The 17,168-nt window shown below is 35.5% G+C and overlaps 1 protein-coding gene across 1 annotated transcript in view; it reads right to left on the bottom strand.

The window, feature by feature from the left end:
* ADAMTS6 (ADAM metallopeptidase with thrombospondin type 1 motif 6) overlaps positions 1–17,168 on the bottom strand; it is a gene marked incomplete at both ends in the record, with an annotated part of 308,213 nt that overhangs the window by 92,231 nt on the left and 198,814 nt on the right. The window contains 2 exons of the mRNA XM_080703170.1: positions 4,067–4,130; positions 6,460–6,605. Coding sequence (XP_080559296.1) covers positions 4,067–4,130; positions 6,460–6,605 — 210 coding nt within the window. The remainder of the gene's footprint in view (positions 1–4,066; positions 4,131–6,459; positions 6,606–17,168) is intronic.

Consider the following 17,168-nt stretch of genomic DNA (forward strand, 5'->3'; position numbering starts at 1 on the left):
TTATTCAACTTTATTATTTAGGCAATAATAACAAACAAAAAAATTGTATGTTTAGTACAGATGCAATATTTTAAAGAATATTTTCAATACAAGATTGAATAGGCCAGTATCAAACTCATGGATATGGAGGGCCAACTATATTTTTAAGTGAATCAAATTGATTTTTTTAGAATTTTATGTATAATATTTATAGTCCTCCATATGAATTATTTTTCTATTGCTTGCTAGACTGTTTAGTTCTGTATTGCCCAATATAGTTGCCACTAGTCAGACTGGCTACTCAATTTTAAATTAATTAAACTTAAATTTTTGTTCTTAAGTTACAGTAGCCGCATTTCAAGTGCTTAATAGCTAACTTGGCCGGTGGCTGCCAGGCTGGACAGTGCACACATACATTTCCATCACTGAAGAAAGTGCCATTGGTCAGTGCTGGTCTAGATTACAGTTCTGGAAAATCTCAACTGTCATAAAGTAGATTACATTAAATCAGATTCCAGCTTACTCAAATTATTCTTAGACAACTTTATTATGTAGATAGCACGGAAAGTACATTTTAGTATGGCAAATGAATTGCCTTAAGTTCTAAATTAGTAGAGTCAAGATTAATGAGGAAAACATCATTATCTGTGTATCCATGATCCAGCTGTGTCTCCTTATAATTTGCTAAAAAGTAAAACAGAAGGGAAAGATAGTAACAACCATCAGTAGTAAGCTCTACAATTTGAGCTTCAAAATACATTTCATGAGTAAAATGCAACAAGCCTACAGTGTCTTGCATTTTTTCTTTTTCTGTTACCTATCATACATTATTCATTGATATAATATCTATATTGTTAGATCCTAAATGTATTCCCACTCCTATAATATTATTACAGAAATAGCTGGAAATCAAGAGGTGGGTTTGAGTTTTTTACTCCTAAATCTCACATGCACTAGCTATTCAATTCCTCTATCCTTGTAAAAACTCTCTGATCTATGAGATCATGCCATTCATTCAAACCACTGAGTGAGGATGATCATTCTTCCTCTTTTGTTAAGAAACTTGATATCTAGGTTCACAGCCTCACTTCGTACTTCATGGTGTTTTTTTTTGTTTTTTTTTTTTTTTTGGTGGTACTGGGGTTCTTGGAAGCCCTTCTACCTCCGGGCTACACTCCCAGACCTATTCTTACATTTTTATTTGGAAACAGGGTCTCCTAAGCCACCGCGCATGGCTGGCTTCGAACCTGCGCGATCCTCCTGTCTCTGCCTCCCAAGCGCGGGGATTACAAGCATGTGCCACCACGCCCGGCCTTCCATTGTTTTATAATGCCTAAAAAAAGGTCATATTTTTTAGCATAGGCTTTGCATTTAATTTTCCTTTTGTCTAGAATGAATACATTGTCACTTTCTCCTTTTCTGGTCAGTTACCAATATGTCTTTTAGGTCTCCAGCTTCCTACGAGAAGAAAAAAAAAAAAGCCTTACATCCCTAATTAGCCTAAGTGCTAATGCTTTGTCTTTTATCGTATCTCATACTTTATCACATCACTTATTACTCTGTATTACGATTTTCTCCACTTTAAATGATTTTTTAGAACAATAATTTTTTAAGAAGGTGGAGATTGTTTTTCTCACCCTAGAAAGTTGAATATATATAGTAGGTATTCAATTATTGAATTATTATTCACTTTTAGTAAATGAATATTGATAACTCAAAATAATCATTATAATTGAAGTGACATGAAATTAATTTGAAATCAAACTTAATAGAAGAAAATATGGTAAACTAAAGGAAATATGGTAAAGTAGAGAAAAATAGAGAAGTGTAAGGAAACTGAGGAGTCCCAGGGTCATAGGGAGTGGGGAAGGTCACAATTTTAAAAAGCATTCAGGCGAGGCCTAAATGAGAAGTGACAGCTGAGTAAAGATGAAGGGACATAGCCATGTAGATATTTTGGGAGAAGACTACATAAATCAAAAGAAACAGCCCTTGCCGGGCGGGCGTGGTGGCTCATGCTTGTAATCCCAGCATTCGGGAGGCTGAGATAGGAGGATTGTAGTTCGCGAACAGCCTCAGCTACTTAGTGAGGTTCTTTGCAACTCAGTGAGACCTTGTTTCAAAATAAAGAATAAAAAATAGGGCTGGGAGTATAGCTTGGAGGTAGAATGCCCCTGGGTTCCATCCAAGTATTGTAAAAGAAAGAAAGAGAGAGAGAGAAAAGAAGGAAGGAAGGGAGGGAGGGAGGGAGAGAGGGAAGGAAGGAAGGAAGGAGAAAGAGAGAGAAAGAAAGACAGAGAGAAAGAGCGGGCCCATACAAAAACCCTAAAGTAGTAGTTACTGGCATGTTTGAGGAAGAAGGCCCATGTGGCTTGAGCACAGCAGAGGAGGGGGAAACAGTCATAGGTAAGTACAGAGGAGCAATGGAGACCGAGCTGTGTAGAACTTGAAGGCCTTTGTAAGGACTTACGTGGATTTAAGTGAATCTGGGGTAGGTGGAACATTGAAGAGTAAAGGATAATCCAACTCATTCTACCTCCTATTTTGAAGACTGAAGGGGCAAGCGTAGTGATAGCAAATCCTCCTAAGAATCCATTAAAGAAATCTAGTGAAAGACAGTGCTAACTCAGATCAGAGTGGTAGGAGCAGAGGTGGTGAGAAGTGGATGAATCTATGACATATTTTATAGATGAAACCAACATGAGTTCCTGAGGTGTGGGATACAGGATGTGAGACAGAGAAAGGAATCAAGAAAGACTGAGATTTTGACATCTAAGATGGAACACTGAAGGTGATATGATATGGGCCTGGGATCCATTGAAGAAGTCTGGGGTGCAGATATAAATTTGAGGGTCAAATGGCATATAAAAATTACCAAAGTACTGAAACCAGGTGAGCTCACCAGAGAAATGAATACCAGTAGAGAAAGAAGGCCACGCATGAAGCCTTGGGTAGTCTAAGATGAAGACTTCAGAGAAGAGTAGGAATGAACAAAGGAGGATGACAATTAAGCAGCAATGTGAAACACGACCAAAAGTTGCAGTGTCCTTTAAACTTTATGAAAGTCAAGGAAAATGAAGATGCTGAATTAACTACTGGACTTGACAAAAGCATTTCAATGGTATGACAGAGGTAGAAACTCAACAAGAGCAATTAGAGTAAAATTAGAGGGGAGGGATTGGTTCTTTTGAGAAATTTGTTTCAAAGGAGAATAAGGACATGGTAAAATAACTGGCAGGGAGGGTTTTGTTTGTTTTTAGATAGAAACATGTCTGTATGCTTATGGAAAAATCTCAAAGTTGAGACATCAAAACAATCACCTACAGATTTATGAAATCTCCAAGAATTAAGACACAAGTAGAACTGGAGAACAGGAGAGTGAGGCATGATAGGAAAAAATAATAAGCTATAAAGCTGTTCAATCCATTTCCATATCCAATCACCAATGGCCGAGGGAGAAAACAGAAGGATCCAGTTTGGAAACTACAAAGAAAACAATAGATTAAAAAGAGAACCAGTCTCCAAGAAGGAAAATTGGAGAATCCAGGGTCTGAGGAATTTTGCTGGTGATGAATCATGAATTCTTCAAGACACACACACACACACACACACACACACACACACACACACACACACACAACAGAGTTTAGTAGTTGGGCAAGGGTAGGAAACAGCAAAGAAGAGGCGAGGCAATATGCAGTCATAAAGGGTTGGATGGCCGGCCAGAGATGAGGAATGATGTGAGAGTCTGGGACTCCTTGAAGCAACAAACACAAAATAGGAGAAAAGGCTAATGCGATTGATCTCTTTGGTCTCAAAAAAGCCAGTGGTGCTGAAGTGGTGAGTGCTGCAGGGCCCGGTAGATCAGGGTGTACAGCGCTCTCTCCATACCTGTGGGAGAGCACACTTGTTTCCCTTTGACTCTGGTGGATGGGACTGCTGGATGAGGCCACCTCCATTCATGATGGAAATTCAAGTGATACACACACACATGGATTTCTGATCAAATAGCTTACAATTTAAAATATTTCCCTGCTCTAGGGGAGAAGTAAGCTAATTTTTCATAGTAGAGTTTGGTTTTACTTACATCTGTGTTACAGGAGCGATACCGTTTCCTTTCCCCAAGGCAATATTTTCCACCTCCTGAAGGTCTGAAAAAACATTTTGTTAAACATGTGAATATATCTATCCAACAAAGAATACATATTTTACTTGATTAAAACATACTAAAGTTTACTCTTCAAAAATACAAAATGTGGTATTTTATTAATTATTAAATATTAATCCTACTGGGAACTGTTAGCAATAATTACAGTTTTTAACATAAGCTAAAGGCAATTTATAAGATTTTTATAAATCTAGAAAAATGAAAGTAATTTATAAGACTTTTAATGTCATGATTTACATTAAGAAAATACAATTTAATTAATATATTCTCTAATTATCATAGCATAAAACTCAGATCAACACAATGAGTTTTAAAATCATTTATAATAAAAAGCCATTTTAACCATATTCAACAAAACCCATAATTTGATGCTATATGTTTACCAAGTAGAAATAAAAAGGTTTTCTCCCAAATAGAAAGCAAAGAGAAGACACTAAATTACTTTATAGAAATAGCTTCAATTCAAAGCAACTAATTCAAACATTATTTTCTATTTCATTTCATGAGGCTTAAAAATATTAAATCAAGCCAGGTGTGGGCACAAGTCTGTAATTCTAGTATTTTGGAGGCTGAGACAGGAGGACTGCAGAGTCCAGGACAGCCTCAGCAACTTAGAAAGGCCCTGTTTCAAAAATAATTTTTTTTAAAGGGCTAGGGGTATAGCTCAGATATGAAATGACCTTGGGTTCAATCACTAGTACCAAAAAAAAGTTAAAAAATCAGATGGCTCTTTATTATAAAAAGCTTTACTTTATATCCAAATTAAACAAGTTGTAAGCTAGGAAATATTTGACTTACATAAGTTAATATTTGAAATATTTAACAGTAGTGAAAGCCAAATGCTATTATTAAAAGGAAAACAGCAACTAACTTACTTAAAAAGTAGTTCAGATCATTCCCTTACATATGTGAGTATGTTATTTATCACAGGGTTTTATACTTTGGGTTATTAATTGACAGCAGTCCGCAGTTGCATTTAGGTTAATTGTTCTGTACTTGCCTAAAAAGGATCAAGCTCAGTGGTAACAATGGGGCCATTAAAGCTACGTTTTGAATATATTTTGGATGCCAGTGAATGCTGACTCTAATGATGGAAAGGAAATTGCTCAGCTTGAAACAGTTTGAGAGAGACTGGTTGGACAGACAAAAATAAGGTAGTGCTACTGGCTGGTTTATGAATAGGTAACAGGAAGCCCTGGTTAGTAGTCAAGTAATTGTTGATAGAAAGCACAAGACCCGAAACATAGAACTAACATAAAGGGAAACAATTTTAAGCTAAAAAAGAAAAAGAGAGACATTTGGAGAGAGAAACCAATGGGAAAGATCTTGACTTAAAATGAGAACAGATAGAAAATAAAAATAGATTATCTTTTATCCCAGATACACACACACACACACACACACACACACACACACACACACACACACAATTAGTGTTATCATAACATCATCCTACAGCAAATGCTAGCCATGAAAGAACCCCCCCTTCACCCCCACCAGAGTTCTAGACAAAAATGGGCATTTGACATGCAGCAGCCCGGGAGCTGTTTAGTCTCAGGGAGGACAGGAAAGTAGGAGGGAAAGAAGGGTCCACCTGTAATGGGCATCGGCAGGAGGGAGGCAGCAGCACTAGCAGAGAACACTGGCAGGGCTGGCCTTGCGCCAGGGCGACTCTGGCTGGGGAAGAGTAGTGGGAGAGGAGCAGTCTGACCTGCATAAAACAGTTATGGGGAGAACGGTGGTGGCAGCTCAGGAAGATGATTAATGGGGGCATGTGAATGGAAACTATTTTAACACATGGGCAGTATTCTTTTCATTGTGATTTGTGATGCGAATCAAGGCATTTCAACCCTTGAAGTGCTCTCATTGGTCCTTTTAATACTAATGTAGCAGTAATAATTTTATGTGACATGTGAAAAGACCTTAGGTTTCCTGGGAATCATGGTAATGTAGCAAAAACCAGACCTGGATTCATCCATAATTCAGTAGTTTGTGTAGGAGGAAATCTATCTGATTATTCCTAGATTAAAAGCCTGGCTTATCTGGGACAGATACACAATGCTCTTCTATTTTTATTTATTTTATTTATTTATTTTTAGTCACACAATAAGGGGTAAGGAAGAAAAAAAAAAAAAAAGGAAAGTCTGCTTAACAAAGCTTCTCCATTTCCCTGTGCCTATTCTATTGCTCGTTCTGAAGACAAGCCTTTGGCTCACTAGAGAAACGTTTTTACAGATAACATGTGAAACCACAGCTTTGAATCATTTCCAACTGTGTCTTTTTGTTGGCTCCGGCTTACTTTAGCTACTTACGCTGGACTGTCACAGTGTCTTAGGGATGAGGAGACGCCTCCTCCGCAGGTCCGGCTGCACTCTCCCCACAGGGACCAGGGACCCCAGCCCCCATCTACGCTCTGGGGCCAAGTGCCAAAAGGAACACAGTCGCCCTGATAACACCACTGCAAGATTTCACAGAAAACACAGAATTAGCTTTTAGGCAGATAGAGCTATCAGGATAGAGATACACAAGGGTCAGGTAATGAACTGTGTTTAGACATTAGCAAAGGTGCATGTGATTTGCCAATTATCTTTTGCTACACCATGGTTTAAAAATCTTTTAACATGTACCAGGAGTTCTAAAAAACCTGACTTTGCCTCTTTTCCTTTGTTTCTCCTCCTTCAGACTTCGTGTTTCTCATTATGGTGCTAGCTATAGACCTCAAAGTCTTTTTTAGATATTTTAGTATTTTCTAAAAAAAATCTTTATATTCCACTATTATTAGACTTGTGGAATGATAACGCAATATGGAAAGTTCCCCAGTAAGGAATTTTTATGATGGTAATTGCTCTTTCTTTAAAAAAGAAAAGAAAAGAAAAGAAAAAGGCTGGTTGAGGCTACAATAGTAAAAGAATGTGTTGTGGCATTTCATCTACATGAGCACTGCAGACATAATAAAAGTAATGCCAAGACACTAGGGACTGGGTACAAAAAAACCCTTATATACTCTAACCAGCCCTGTGCACAGCCATGCACAAACATGTGCACTGGAATTCTGCTCAGCGTTACTCTCTGCAATAAACCACACATAGTGCATCTAAGTAGAAAGCCAGGAATAATTTATCTCAACACAGACATCGCATAATCAGCGCATAACTCTAGCATGATAAATCTTATTTGAAGAATATGGCAAAATAAAAGTCCTTTTAAAAACACAAGCATTAGTAGGCATTTATTGGCCCACTTTTCTGAATTATCAAACTTTGACAAACTCAACCATGCTGTGAAAGTCATTTGTTTATATATGAGTAACAATAGAGAATATGGTTATTAGATTGAGTGTCAGCAATGTTAGATTTGCAGATAAAAATTCAACCTTGTATTAAAATATGACATGTGATGCTTAGAAAGTAATCCATTTTTTATACTAATTCCATTACCAAGTTTGTTGGTTTTACCTTCAAGATATATCTGGAATTCTTTAATTGTTCACCTTCTTCACCACTGCCACTTGGAATGAAGCAGTTTCCTATCTGGTTGCTCTGCCTCTATTTTTTTTTTCCACTAGAATTTACTTTCCAGTGAACATTCAGGGATATCTTTTAAAAGCATATTATCACATCATGTCACTTTCTTTTTAATACTTCAGCGATTTCCTTCACCTTAAGTGCTGGTCAGCAGAGGACTTGATGATCTAACCCCTGCCTCCTTCTCCAGCCATGTCCTTGACTCTGCCAGAACACACTGATTTTCTTTCTTTTTCTTCATATACAAAACTTGTTCCCTCCTTAGCACATTTGCATGTGCTGGTCCTTCTGTTAGCTCTCCTCCCAATTTCTCAAACTGCTGTCATTTTTTTCATTCAGTCTCAAGTCAAGCCTTCCTCCACCATCCTTATTCTGAGCAGGGCCTCTCCACTCCTTCCTGCCCCAGGGTCCCCGTGCCAGGATACAGTACTGATTACATTCTCCCATTTCAGTTCTCTCTTACCATTTAACACCACTTTAAATACACTGTTTATATGTCAGATGACTCCCCTGTTTCTTCCCCTCCTTAGAATCTAAAAGCCATGAGAACCACCTGTGTTAATTAAAAGAAAAAAAAAATCCCTTCCTCAGACCCAGTGATCACTACATTGTACGAACCAGATACAGAACATTTCCATCAACACAGAGTGTTTTATTAGAAGCAAATGTTTAGAGGAGTGCTTGGCAGCTCAAAGGCATGCAACAAAAATTTAAGTAATTAACTAGTAAAATTATAGAATCAGGTATTGATTACTACATGTTGGAAAGGAACTAGAGATACTTGAGGGTTAAGAAAGTGAAATATATATATTTGTTTCCCTGGTATTGGGTGTAAAATTGGCACTTGATGAATATTTTATTAGTAGTTGTAATAACATAAAAAACTTTTTTTGAGGGGTACTGGGCAATGATCATCTGTCTGTATAAAAGTTGGTTGGCTATGAGTAAGAACAATTTGATCCCAAGTCTGATAAATATTAAAATAGAACATTAAGTAAGATTGAGCTTTGAACAATGAAAATTACCATGAAGAAAAAAATAATCCTATGTTTAAAATGATGCTGAGGCAGTTGGCTAAATCAATAATACAGTAATCGTACAAGGATTGGAGTTGCTGATAATGTATACTTAAGAGGTAGAAAATCTTCCAGCTGCTAGCTTATGACTTGCCTATTTGGTCTAGAAGACCAACCATTTTTACAATGATAAAAAATTGTGTAGTATTTTCACCTATACAAAACTTTACACTTGGCCAAATAGTCTCTGTTGTTCCACATTTATTACACATAGCTTTGTGTAAGAATATTTGCCTGCACCTATGTTCTTACACAAATAATTGAGCCATGTAATTAATGATTTTTTCCTGGTTGCAATGAATAGAAACTGACGCTTTAAGAACATCCCAAATATTAAAATGTGCTTACTTTTTAAAGTTGAAAGCATAACATTATTGATTTCAAATAATATGAAAGCTTGATTTTATATTTATTTCATATAGTCACAGAGCTGCTTCTAAAATTCATAGGAATTTCAGGATCCACCTGTCTAAGTATTTCCCCTACAGCTGACCTAGACAAGGTCACTAGCCAGGAGAAAATGGATTCTCTGTCAAAAAATACACAAATTCAGTCGGTAAAAGATCAACTGGAGATGTAGGATTTTATCACAGATTTGAAATATGTTTGAAATATACTTATGACATGAAACACAAACACTAGAGATTTTTTACAAAACAAAACCTCTTAAATATACACCCACATGTTATTTCAGATCTTGTCTTCAAGTAAACCTATGATTTCTAGACAAAAGTTTCATTTATTTTTCAATTTTTAAGGGGATAAAGGAATTTGTGAGGGTCACAAGAATACTAAAAGTCATAGGTTTCAAAATATTTAATAATATTGCTATACATGTCTCTAGAAACATATTTGCTATATATGTTTCTCTATATTTTGTTTAAAATTTTTACAAAATTACAAAATTTTGTAAACAAAATATAGAGCAGTGAGAACAGACACATAAATCCTTTTCTTGGGAGTATAGCTCAGTGGTAGAGCAGATGCCTAGTATGTACAAGATCCTAGGTTCAACCCTTTCTTAAAATAAATAAACCTTACTCTTAAGATAAAAGATAAAGGTACTATTTTAGTTTTAAAGTTCTGCTTAATTCTCATCATTAACATCTATACAATCAGAGTATTTCATAAATGGTTTGCTAGAACTTTTTTATTGATGCACTACATATTCACATCATAATGTGGATCATGTTGACAATTGCATACATTCATACAAGACTTGGTGCCCTCTCTACCTCCACTTCCCCTTCCACCTCCCAACAGTGAGTGTCCAGGTTGACCACGCTACATTCACACTCATATACATTTTCAAATGTAGCTCCTTCATTAATCAACCTCACTCTTCTTCCTCTCCTATCCTTCCATTCTAGCTTTGCTGAGGTTTCCCCTCCATTATCTGGAGTCCCTCTGTATCCCTAATACTCCCTACTTTGGGCATATTAGAGGAAACATATGTCCCTTCTCTTTCTGTGCTTGGCTGATCTCACTTAACATAATGTTCTCCAGGTCTTTCCATCTTCTTGAAAACGATCTGATTTTGTTCTTTATTGCTGAGCAGAATTCCATTGTGTGTATTTCCAATAATTTTGCAATCCATTCATCTGTTGATGGAGACCTAGGTTGGTTCCACATTTTGGCTATTATAAATTGTGCTGCTATGAACATGGGTATGCATATGTTACTGTAGTTCTCTGATTTCAACCCCTTTGGAAAGATACTCAGGAGTGCTATAGTCAGATCATATGGTGGATTCATTCCCGGTTTTCTAAGGAATCTCCACACCAATCTCCATAGCAGCTGAACTAGTTTGCACTCCCACCAACAGTGTAAAACAATTCCTAGTTCTCCACATCATCACCAGCATTTGTTGTTATTTGGTTTCTTTATGTTTGCCACTCTGATTGGAGTTAGATGGAATCTCAGTGTGGTTTTGATTTGCATATCCCTGATGGTTAATGATGTTGAACATTTTTTTATGTATCTATTGACCATTTGAGTCTCTTCTTCTGTGAAATTTTTGTTCAGTTCAGTTGCCCATTTCTTGATTGGCTTATTTAATTTGTGAGTGTAGAGTCTTTTGAGCTTTTTGTATATTCTGGATATTAGCCCTCTATCAGAGTGATGGCTGGTAAAGATCTTCTCCCATTCTGTAGGCTTTCTCTTTAGGTTCTTGATGGTTTCCTTTGATGAGCAGAAACTTTTTAGTTCGATGTTATCTCACTTGTTAATTCTTGTTTTAATTTCCTGCACTTTGGAGGTTGCTAGAACTTTTATTGCATTAATTTGTGCTTTTATTATTTTTATTTCGTGGAATTAGAATAGACAATTATATAAAAAAGTTAAATAGCAAAGATTAATGGATAAAAAAGTTATAGCAATAAATATTAGTTATCTAGCAGTTGGCAAAAGTCTGTAATTTAATAGCTAGCTAACAATTTATTTAACTAGTTTGCAAATTAGTAACTTTAGTCTGCTCCGGAAACTGTATATTAAAAACCTCAGTTCTCATTCTAGCAATATTTTGGAGTCCAAGGCAATTCACTTTCTTTTTTTCTTTTCTTTTGTTTCCATAACTATAAAATGAAAACTCATTTTATTTCTTGATTTCAATATGGTTTAGATTAGGACTTTAAAAATTAGTTCAATGCAGACATACCTTCAAAAAAATTAAAATCTATCAAAAAATTTGTTTGATTTTGATTTCTGGCAGAAGTGTTCTTTTGTGTTTTGTTTTGTTTTTCCTCCCTCACCCCTTTTTTGTACAGGAAAATGTCTCTTTGGAATAGTTACAACTTCTCTCCTTTGGTAGTAAATATCTTGCTGTGGTATATGATTTTAAGAGAAGAAAGTTAGTTAGCCTAATAAAGGGTTTTAAGAAGTCAATAGGGAACTTCACATGGATGAGGTGATTTGATCTTCTTTTCTAGATATTTTCATTAATCAATACATATAAAAATTGTAATGTATATAATTCATGGATGGAATAAGTAGTTCATACCAAATAAATCAATTTGAAGTATATAAATCCTACAAACATATGAAGGTAAAACTGTTGAGTGTCATATCATCTATTTTTATCCTTTCCTTTTACATGAAGCTGCAAAAAATAAAAATAAAAAATAAAAAATAAAAAAATAAAAGCTCTGTTTCCAGAGGAGTAGAATCTTACTTCATTTTTCAAACAAGGAAAGTTAAATATGCAGATATAAGTCAGTTTCTGATCTTTACTCTCAAAAGCTATATCCAATCTACTAATTTTGGACTATTATATCAGTCTTATTACTTCAGTCTAAATTAACCAGACAAATTGGATAAATTTTTCTCTCCTTTTGCTAATTCAGGTATGTTTAACCAGATTCACAAAAGTGAAAGAAATGAAACTATCACCCTTCAAGAATAAAACCACATATTGTTTATTCTTGCTTTTGCTTTTCACATTCCTTCTAAATTAAATAAATATGTTTTAAACACTATCTAGCAAAATAGCATATTCCAGGGAAGCTTTAAAAGTCTTCTTAAAAAACCTTGTTCATTACCCAACAAAATGTCTTGCTACTAGATTACTAAATGTCATAATCTACATCAGGGGGTTTTCTTTAAGCAAGATATGTCATAAATAAAACAATTCAACTTTGAGAATTGGTCAGAACACTACAAAGAAAAATTTCAACATGAGTATACACAATATTTTTAATTTTTTTCTTTGTAACTAGAACCACTGTAGGATGTGATTGTATTATATCTCTTAATAGCCAGAACTGGACCCAGTCAGCATCTGGAATAAGAGATGTCTAAGGAAATCCTGAGACTTCAAAGGAAGTGATACTGGTTATTCAATACAGAACATTCTTTCCAAGTCAGAGAGCTGAGGGTTGGAACCTAGTAATACTAACAACCTTATCTTGCCATTGTGCAGGTGTGAGAATGCTCAAACTACACTTCAACCCAAATTCTAAATCAGAACCTATCAACTGTACTATTTAAATTTCTAGAGCAATTAGAAGAGCTACTCTTTTTCCACTTATATGTGTTTATAGTTTGAGGTCCAGTCAAAACATATGCAATTCTATTTTAAGTGAGTTAAGATCTAAGGCTGCAGAATTCTTATTATATGTCCAGTTCTTTAGAAGGGCATATAATAATCCTAATCTAGCCCTATGTTTACCACGCAAAGATACTCGGAATCAGTGTCACTTATATGTATGCTGGGCTACATTGCTAATTGGGTCTTGTAAAAACATTAAATCAATCTTTTGGCAACAAACCAAGCATTTGAAACTTTCTTTGTGGTCACCAACACAGATTACAAGGATTGGGCTATGCCAATGCTACTACTGAAGTTTTTACAATCTAAATCCTTATTTACTATTTCATCAAATATGTTCTCCCTCTGATTCCTATCCAAAGGGCTATTGCTGGTGTTATATCTAAGAAAATTTCTCTGGCTGAAAGCTATATTGATTGATTTGTAGGAGACTGACCCATGGACACACAGTACCAGCGCACCGTCTGGGCTCATCAAATTTCCTCCTTTGGTTAATGCTACTGTCCCTGAGCACATCCATTCAGACCATATGGTTCTTATTCAATCCTTGAATGGCTTATTCAGGCAAACATCCAATGGCTGTAATAGCGATGTCAGACCCCCCAGGACTCACACAAAGATCGGTTTTTAATTTTTTGGCCATATTTCTTACTCCATCTGCTAAATGTGCATGGAACAGTTCCCATACTTACATGGAACATTTGTGGAACTGCGCCCCCGGGCAGGGATCCCATATTTTTGCAGCCAGAATTTGACGAGATCATCATGCATCCAATCCTCTGGATATGTCTATGCTATCACTCAAGCAGTATTTCTACCCCCTCCCTTTTTAAAAAGATTTATTCAGAAAACTATAAGCAACTTTGGTTTTATTCTGCTGACTAGACAGGTTGTAGGTTCTTTCTGGTTTCTTCTGATGAGAGTAGTTTTGAAACCCAGAGTTAAGATCAGAGGTTGTGGATATTACATTCATATCACGGAGATACACAATCTTGTTCTTATACTCTCTGATGCTCATTGCTGCCCATTAAGAGAGTCTGGCACAGGAGTCTCTGCCCATCATCTTCTAAAGTTAGTGAATAATAATAAAAGCAACAACGCTACATCTTTCCTCTAAGGAAGGCCACAAAGAACTCTCTGAGCTACCTCACTCCATCCTCACAATAAGGCCATGAGATATGTATATTAGTTTTTTGTTATTTTTAAAGATATCATTATTTTACCAGTTGTCACACAGTCATATACTCTTAGCTTAGTGTTCTACCCACATTACCTTTTTATTGTGAATCCTCAGCTAAGAAATTATTTTAAGTAGATAAAGAAAAATTCATTTAGTAGTAAAGGGTAAAATATGTTGTCACCACCTCTCTTGGGCTTAGTGACCCACTTGATTCTCATGACAGAGAAAAATTGCTTTTCCTATGTAAAAGTTCTCATCAGAAGATAAAGTAAAATTAGAGGTCATAAAGAGGGGCAAAGGTTTCAGAATGACCAGGGCTGGAGTGGCAGGTAGGCCATTAAATAGCTGTGTAGTCTTGGGCTATTAGGTCTTACTTTTCTCACGTGTACAAAGAAACTAAAACAGTATTCGCCTCATGGAATTTTTGTTAACATTAAACAAATAAATACTTACTAAGTGCCTAGCAGTATGTGCCTGACATAGTGTAGGACTTTTAAAATCTTCATTGCCATCATCATCACTGAGGATGTCAACTGTTTTTAGATGGCAGTTTACAGAGGAACCAAGGAAAGTGCTTGTTGATCAGATCAATTGAAAATTCCACTTTAATTTCATACTAGCTCTTTGCATGACTGTTAGACTTTGAGTCAAAATTCTGAGATCCTGTTAAATTTCCAAGTACATATAGTCCAAGGATAAAACCTGTATTTGACAATTGTAAAAACGCTTCTTTCTTTTAAGGGAGAAAATAACAGAAACTAAACAATGAAATAAACACAGCTAATAAAAATAAAAAATCAACTAAAATGAATCTTCAGCTCATGTGTCTAGTTTATTCTTTTTTTTTTTTTTTTTTTTTGCAGGTCTGGGGATGGAACCCAGGGGCATTAGACCTCTGAGCTACACCCCCTGCCCTATTTTTTATTCTTTATTTTGAAACCAGGTCTCACTGAGTTGCAGAGGGCCTCACTAAGTAGCTGAGGCTGGCTGCGAACCACGATCCTCTGGTCTCAGCCGCCTGAGTGCTGGGATTACAAGCGTGCACCACCAAGCCTGGCTTCAGTTTATTCTTTATTGTTTTGTTTTTCTTAAAAAATGTACATCTATTTAGTTCTCTAAAGCTTTTTCATAATGTTTTTATGGATGTTTTGAGTGTCTTCTTTTTCCATGATCCTTTTCCTTTCTAGGAATCTGCATTTGTGTTTGTTTTTACACAGGTTCATTCATTTTAAGACTTGTTGGTGCCACTCCAAAAACTTGATCTTTCATGTTTCTGAAAGAATGACTCAGATTTGTTCTGTAGATTAATTTAGACTGTGACATCCAATTTATTGACCTTATGATAGCACACTTATGTTGTGAATAAAAATGACCCCTTGAGTGTAGCTTGGAGGTAAAATGCTCCTGAGTTCATTCCCCAGTACCAAAAAAAAAAAAAAGTGATCCCTTGAAACACAAACTTTGCTACACTTAGGAACTCCTTAGCAGTTTTTCAGGAGTCCAAGTCATTCTTTGGTGATATGTCTGGTGCTGTCAATGGTCCAAATACAGGAGCAAGCAAAGAACTCTTTAAGCCAGAGAATTTCTACTATTTCAAGTGTATATTAAAATCCTGTACATTTTATTTGAAAAAGGGTTTTGGGGATCAAAAAGTTGACAATAATTAACTTAGGTTTAGAATGAAGATCTTAAGAAATCAAATGTACCTTTGCCTCATTTTATTTACTTTATCTTTGTTTTTTATTTATGCTTAGATAAATTATATTTTCCTCTCTAATTGCTTTTCTAAATATAAATTCAATATTGTTTGCTTTAATATTATTTGAGAGTGTTTTCTGGGTGTCCTTAAAAACTTTAATTTCTGCTGGGCGTGGTGGTGCATGCTTGTAATCCCAGCATTTGGGAGGCTATAACAGGAGGATCGAAGGTTCAAGGACAGCCAAAGCTACTGAGTAAGGACCTCTGCAGTTTAGTGAGACCCTGTTTTAAAATAAATAATAAAAAATGGGCTTGGGATGTAGCTCAGAGGTAAAATACCCCTGGATTTCATCCCCAGTACCACAAAAAATGTAATTTGTAAATAATAACTAAGTAGTTTCTAAGTATAACATTTGAAGGCTCTTTTGTTGGGCACAAAAGATATAAATATATGTGTGGCATATATATCATGGGGTTAGGCCATGTATTTTAAGTAGCCACTACTCATGTTTTAATTATTTGGATTGATTATACAATTTATAGAATGCTTCTAAAAGAGCTTTGAGGTGTTTAAAAGAAGGAATTCTTTATGCTTTTGGTTAAAAAAATAAAGTAAAATAGGAAGCAATATGGCTTAGTGATAATATTATTCTAGGATAGAAACTGTGGTCCAGGGACTAAATCACAAGAATAATAATCAACAGCAAATAAATAGATTCGTAATGTGCCTTTGCCCCCTTAGAGTTGTGTATTTCTTCTAAGTAATGATTTATATAAATTGCTACTTGTCGTTGACAAGAATTGTTGGTTCCAAAATAAACCTAGACTGTTGTTTCAAGAATGTAGTTCCTAATATTTTCTATTACTTCAATGAAAAAAAAAAAGGAATTTTTGGTGGTGAATAAAGGTCTCTATGTTTTCATTGGCTACTTATAAAACCTGAAATAAAACTTAATCCTTTTAAAATTATCCTATCAATTCATATATTTAGCATAATTTACCAACATATCCAAACCCAGCAATGGAAAAGCTATCAACATGGCAGTAGGTCATGGGTCTTGAATGAAGCCATCACCAAGGATTAATAAACTGTGACAGCTGCCCAAAAGCTTTCATTCTTTTTATTTAAACATCCCATTGCAAGCTAAAATTTAGTGTAATCTTTGTTGAAAGTAGCCTAGCTAATGTGGAAGAAGTCAGGACTGAGAACAGATGACAAGTAGTAGTTATTGTAAATTCAGTCCATAGCAATAAATTCTGAATACATGCATAACAATAGAAAATTTCAGGAGTATCGTGCAACTATTCTTATCTATTTGAATAATTCTTAATGATATTTTGGAAAACTAGGTCAATAAAACTAAAATTACTTAGCTCTAATTTCTAGGCTCAATTGTTTCATTCTTCTTCTACTATTAGTCCCTTCCCTTATACTGCAATGCAAATAAAACTTTAGTTATACTATAACATCTATTTTTGCACCACATAATTTTTCCCA

This window comes from Muscardinus avellanarius (genome assembly GCF_963383645.1).
Source record: "Muscardinus avellanarius genome assembly, chromosome: 1".
NCBI lineage: Eukaryota > Metazoa > Chordata > Mammalia > Rodentia > Gliridae > Muscardinus > Muscardinus avellanarius.